Source organism: Vollenhovia emeryi, unplaced genomic scaffold (assembly GCF_000949405.1).
Source record: "Vollenhovia emeryi isolate VEMERY1.0 unplaced genomic scaffold, V.emery_V1.0 DF939553.1, whole genome shotgun sequence".
NCBI classification, from domain to species: Eukaryota; Metazoa; Arthropoda; class Insecta; order Hymenoptera; family Formicidae; genus Vollenhovia; species Vollenhovia emeryi.
Genome location: NW_011966813.1, coordinates 18,135 through 24,643, shown reverse-complemented (window position 1 = coordinate 24,643; position 6,509 = coordinate 18,135). Strand labels below are relative to the sequence as shown.

The following is a 6,509-nucleotide window of genomic DNA, read 5'->3' as shown; positions in this document are numbered from 1 at the left end:
GGGGGGCGTCCGGAAGTAATGGCTCTGCCAATTCCTGGGCGTCCCCCAAGTTACAGCACCGCGCAGATCACCGTGTGGTTTTAGTGAGGTAAGCCCAGCTGCCGCAACGTCAGCGGCAGCAGCCGATCGTCATTAGGCGGGCAGTCCCACATAACCCGGGCCACTTTGTAAACTCCCTTCCCAGAGGGGGGCCCGGGTATCCATAAAGGATTTCCACACGTAAAAAAAAGGACTGGGCTCGGTCGTGCTTAATTTAGGCGAGAGAGACGGGTTCACCGGGGCCTCTCGGACGTTTCCGTGGCGGGACTCGGTGGCCTGGGACCCGTCGGAGCCGCCGGGAGTCCTGGGACGGGGTTCGGCGGGTCGGTGGCGGGGGGCTGTCGAGGCCGCTGGGACGTATTTCCAGGCAGGGCTCGGCAGCCTGCTCGGACGAGGGGAACTTCAGGGCGTGACGACCCCTGTTGCGCCCCGTGCTGGGAGGCCCTTGCAATGGCCTTACGTCTAGTAAGAACTACCCCCGGCGGAAGAAGAACGTGCTGGTCGCCGCGGCGGGTAAGGCGGCGGGTAGACGGGCCGCTCCTGTCGCCCCAACCGCCCGCGGGGCCCCCCGGTTTGGCAGCGCGCGCAGTGGTATCCGTGGGGTCGGAGCCGCGAAACCTCCGAAAGTTTCTCTGTAGCGGGGGGACGAGTAAGGGGCTGGGGTCCTGAGGCGAGGAGTGGTATCCCCCCGTGCAGTGACGTATGTCGTCCCCCCTCGGGAACTTGGAGCCCGGGCGGCGGCCGGACCGTGGTCATGTTTCGCGGTTCGGTCGTGGCCCGGAGAGGGTATACCCGGTCGACGGAGCCCTGCGCGTAGGGGATTTTATAAGATGCACCCCCACCCTAAATTTACGCAAGAGGAGGAAGGAACAAGCGAGACCGGAAACCTGCAATCCGGTTCAATGGAACTGACGGGAGAAACGCCGGTAGACGGGGATCGACAAGTGGAATCGGATCCTGCGTCTGTAAAGGAGACAAGCACAAGTGTGGGAGGAACTAGGGGAAAGAGGAAGAAAAACTCCCCAGCAACAGATGAGGAACAACGATTTAAGAAGAAATCTAGAAATCGGAGGCGCAAAAGGAAAGCCTTCATAATAGAAACGGATGAGGAAATAGATAAAGGGATAACAGTCTCATCCGAGGAAGCTGAATGGATGGACGATACCATAAATGCCATAAATAACAGCAAAGGGACTAAAAACAAATGGAAGCTGTGATTGTGAAGGATAATCCCCTAGACGATATGGATATTAAAACGCTAAATGACGTCGCGCTAGAGAACCTGGACAGAGTAGAGAGACTAATTGTAAGAAAAAAATCCAAGAACTTAAATGGACAGATAGCAGGGTAAATGAAAAACTCGATAGGAAAAGTGGGCGAAGTTCTTAAGACGCTTGTAAAAAGAATAGAAGCGCAAGGGGATATAAAATACTTGGAAATTAAAAATGTAGAACTAACAGCTCAGGTGGCGAGTCTCAGGCGAAATGAAGAAATAAGAAAAAGGGAAGTCCTAACGTTGGAAAAGGAAGTGCAAGAATTGAAAGAGGAACTTAGGAACATAAAAAATGAAATTGGGACGCGAGCTGCGACAGGGCCGGAAAAGACATCACAATAGCCGCCAATAAGACCGGCAAAATGAAAGGCCAGACCGGTATCGGCAGGTAGTGGATACACTGGAACGGATAGCGAGACACGAGAAACAAGCAGAATCGCAGAGTGAAAAGACGGAAACGGACCGGGAGACCACGGAAAACAGAGGCGACCGGCTGCATATATTGAACCGGAAGATCGACGAGCTAATTGGTATTCGAAACGAGTATAAGATCACCAGTGGAACGGGTAAAACAGGGGGTAAAAGGAAAGAGACCCCCAGAGATAATAAGAGGGTGAAAGGAAGAAGGCCTGTGATAGTGTCAAATATACAGCTGGCGCCCCCAAGGGGAGAGAGACGCCGGATGAGAGACGAGGAGCGGAGGAAGGACGAGTACGACGGAGGGATGGAAACGGCTATACCCTCCAGATAAATGCAGGATGGACAGGCGGCTGACAGAAGAAGGCGGAGACCTCCACGAACGGCGGCAGTCACGATAACAGGGATAGAGGAAGGTTTCTCCTATGCTGATGCGCTTAAGAAGGCGAGGAGTGATATTGCCTTGACGTCACTGGGAATAGAACGTTCCCGCATTAGAAAGGCGGCAAACGGAGAGGTACTAATAGAGATACCTGGTCCAGAAGGGGCGGCTAAAGTGGATGTCCTCGCGGGAAAGCTAAGGGAAGTACTAAGTAACGCGACTATTGGCAGACCCACAGTCAGAGGGGAGATCAGACTGATAGGCCTGGACGACTCGGTAACAACAGCCGAGGTGGCGGACACCATCGCGGAGACGGGAACATGTCGAGTGGATGAGGTAAAAGTAGGAGCGATTAGGCCCATGAGAAATGAAATGGGCACGATATGGGCACAGTGCCCACTGACGGCAGCACTGGCACTGGAGGCGAAAGGGAGGCTGAAAATCGGGTGGTCGTTGGCAAGAGTTGTCCTGCTGGAGAAAAGGCCCATGCAATGCTTCAAGTGCTGGCACTTTGGGCACATGAGTAGAAATTGTGCGGAAAGCAAGGACAGGACGGGCTCGTGCTTTAGATGCGGCCAGACAGGGTATGCTGCCAGACACTGCGCGAATGAAGTTAACTGCCCGGTTTGTAAGGATGAGGGACTGGAACACGACCATAGGTTCGCGTCCCAAACGTGTAAGTACAGAGTCCCCTCGGGAGGAGGAAATAGGGGCAACGAGAGAAATGGCGGGTAAATTGCGGATACTGCAGTGTAATTTAAACCACTGCTGGAACGCTTTCGATATGATGAAACACTATACTATGGAGGAAAACATAGATATTTCCATCATTTCAGAACCACCGCCAACCGAAAACAAAGAAGACTACATGATTAGCAATAATGGCAACGCGGCCATAATGCGCCATAAACAAGCGGAATTTAAGCCAATCATCAGGAATGACAACTTCGCGATTGCAAGAATAGGGAAATTGTACATAGTAGCAGTATATTTATCCCCGAATATTGGCTTTAATAATTTTATTAATAACTTGGACATACTAAAGAATACTATTAGGGGACTACAGCTCCCATGTATCATAGGGGGTGATTTTAACGCGCATTCTGCAATGTGGGGATCTAGGCGAACAGACAGGAGAGGGAACGTGTTGGCAAACTGGGCCTCAGAGCTGGATCTCTGTTTGGCCAACATAGGGACGAACCCTACCTGTGTTAGACACACGGGTACGTCGATAGTGAGTGAATGGAGAGTGTGCGGGGATATGGAGACACTATCTGACCACTTGTATATTAGGTTCGACGTGGCGCTACAAAACGCCCATACTGCGGAATAATCCCTAGAGTTAAGTGGAATTTTAAGAAATTAGACCAAGAGTTTTTCGAGGAGGCTCTGGAGTGGAGTTGCGCGGTGGGACCAACACCAGGAAACTTGGAGACGGCGGACGGTCCGGCCTGGTAGCTGAGGCGAGTAATGTCCGAGGCCTGTGACGCGGCGGTACCTAGAGTTGTCAAAAGACCATGAAAACAACAAGCGTACTGGTGGAACGAGGAGATAAGCACACTCAGGAGAGACTGCATTAGGACCCGCAGACTGTGGTCAAGAGCTAGATGAAGGAGAGAAGACCCAAGGGAGCCGGAACTGGCGAACGCGTACCGGGCGGCGAGGGAAAGCTTGCGCAGGGAGATCGGGAAGGCAAAAAATCTGGCATGGTCATCCCTGATTGAGGAGATTGATAGGGATCCATGGGGTCTACCTTATAAAGTAGTGATGAAAAAGATCAGGAAGACGGATGCAAGCTTAACGAATACGCTAGACCGGGAGGAAATGGACCCACTACTCGATTCACTGTTCCCATGGAGTAGGCCGCCACAGATAATGGATTGGCATGCCTTGGGGTACAGGTGGGAAGATACCATGCAAATAACGCCAGCAGAAGTAATGGGGGCCATAAACAGTAGAAAAAAGGTGAACACAGCACCGGGTCCGGATGGAATATCGATCCATTTCTGGAGGAAAGCTCCGATATGCCTAATCAAAAAGATTGCGGATTGCTTCACGGCATGTCTGAGGAACGGCACCTATCCAAGGCCGTGGAAAAGGGCGAGTTTGGTTTTGCTCCCCAAGGGTGAGATCAAAGAGGGAGGAAAAATAAAAGCAAGACCAATCTGTCTCCTTGATGACATCTCCAAGATACTGGAGAAAATTATGACGGACAGGATACTGGATTACATAAAGGACAAGGGATACGCAAATTTCTCCGAGAACCAGTATGGCTTCCGTAGGGCAAGGTCCACCACGGATGCGATAAAGGCGGTGCAAAAGACCATACAGGAGGCCACAAATCAGGGCAATGTAGTCATCACGATAGTACTGGATATTAAAAATGCGTTTAACTCGCTTCCGTGGAGGACCATTAAGGACGCGCTTAAGAGAAAGAGAATACCTAAATATATTCGAAGGTTTGTGCATGCGTACCTGTCGGACAGGGCTGTAGTATATAAGGACATTTTTGGCTGAAAAGTGGAAAGACCGGTAGAGGCGGGGGTACCACAGGGCTCCATATTGGGGCCTCTCCTCTGGAATCTGTCGTATGACCTCGTGCTCAGGCAAAGGCTGCCGCCTGAGTACAGGACTTTCGGTTTCGCGGACGACACGATGATTGTGGTGATCGGGGATGATAATCAGGGGGTTTGTTATCTGGCGGAAGACGCAATTCGTTTGGTTAGGAGGAGGCTCGACAAAATGGAGCTGGCCTTGGCCGAGGAGAAGACAGAGATAGTGGCGTTTCCGAGAATGCGTAGAGTTAGGGAGATCGCGGTTGGAAGTGCCATGGTGAAAATAGGGAACGAGCTCAAATATTTGGGGGTGGTGATCGACTCTACATGGCGCTTCAGACCGCATCTGGAAGCTGTAGCGGCCAAGGCTCTTAATATATGCAGGACGCTGAGTAGATTGATGCCAAATTTAAGAGGACCAAGTGAACATAAAAGGAGGCTGTTCTATACAGTGGTCCTGTCGGTTATAATGTACGCGTCGCCGGTGTGGAGCCCGACATATAGTAGAAATAGAAAATTGCATCCCAGTTAAGGGGCGTGCAGAGATCAATAGCGCTACGGGTTGCGGCTGCGTACAGGACAACCTCGCTGGATGCAGCGACACTACTGGTCAGGGTCCCACCCGTGGGGTTCCTGTTGACGGCGAGGGAGAGGTTGTACGAGAGAGGCAGTGCTGCCCGTGCGGCCGGGACGTGGACCAAGGAGGTGGCTGAGGAAGCAAGGGCGGAGATCCTAGAACAGACAAGGGCAGAATGGAGAGAGCACTTGGGAACCTTCAACGTCTTGGGGGCCAGGACAAGGGAGGCCATACTGCCGGTGTTCGAGAAATAGATGAACCGAGGCCATGGAAGGATCACTTTTAGGATAACCCAGCTATTGACGGGTCACGGCTGCTTTGGGACCTATCTCAGGCGGATAGGCAAGGCAGAGTCGGCGGTGTGCCCGTACTGCTGGGAGGAAGGAGAGGAGGAGGAAATTGACACGGCAGAGCACACGATTGCCGTGTGCAGAGCCTGGAGTGCGGAGCGCGCGGAGCTGACCGCAGCGATTGGGGAGGACCTGTCCCTGGGGGGTGTGGTGCGACAAATTGTCGAGACGAAAGAGAGGTGGGCCGCCTTCTCTCTCTTTGCTGAGAGGGTAATGAGGAGTAAGGAGGAGGCGGAGAGGAGACGCCAGGAACAGGAGCGGGAGGTCCAAATGGCTGCGAGAGGAGAGGAGCGGGAGGCGGATGGCCGCGGTGCTGGAGGAGCGCTGGAGATCAGGGAAGCGGACTCGGACGATCACCCGGACCGTTCGGGAGATTGAAGCCTGAGGACGGCGTGTGCGAGGAGTGCATTAGGAATGGGGGCCTCTGCACCCTCCCCTCGAGGTCCGGGGGGAGGGTGTCGGATGGCCTCCGTTCCAACAATGGAGATGCGCTGAGGAGGGAGAGAAGGGGTACCTTCCTCCCGGGTCTCTCCTCTGTGGGGGACCGGGGGATGGGACCCATTCCGCCTGGTTCCGGCCGCGAAGGAAGGACGGACGGAGTCTGGGAGGTCTGCGCGCGGAGACGAGGAGAGGAGGTGGTGAGTAAGGCGCGCGCGGAGAGAGCGGGGGACGGTCCCTCTCCTGGGGGACGATAGAGAGAGTGGGCCGGGAGGCTGGGTCCCGGGATGGGACCCCTCATCCTGGCCCGCGGCGTGGGTTTCCGGGTGGATACCGCGGCGGCTACGGCTCAAAGGATGGCTGGGCGAGCCCCGTATCTCGCGCGGCCATCCGGCGAGGAAGGGCGCACGGGGGGTTGCTCCTCTGTGTTCAGATGGAGTCCTCCTCGATCAGCTGCGGGATATCCTACGCGGTTGCC

The 6,509-nt window shown here is 54.1% G+C and overlaps 1 protein-coding gene across 1 annotated transcript; it reads left to right on the top strand.

Annotated features, from left to right (window-relative positions):
* Positions 1-5,497: 5,497 nt before the first annotated feature.
* Positions 5,498-5,971, top strand: LOC105557239. The gene has a single exon (XM_012004424.1). It carries the CDS (start codon positions 5,498-5,500, stop codon positions 5,969-5,971), a length of 474 nt encoding a protein of 157 aa, XP_011859814.1.
* The last annotated feature ends 538 nt before the right edge of the window (positions 5,972-6,509 follow it).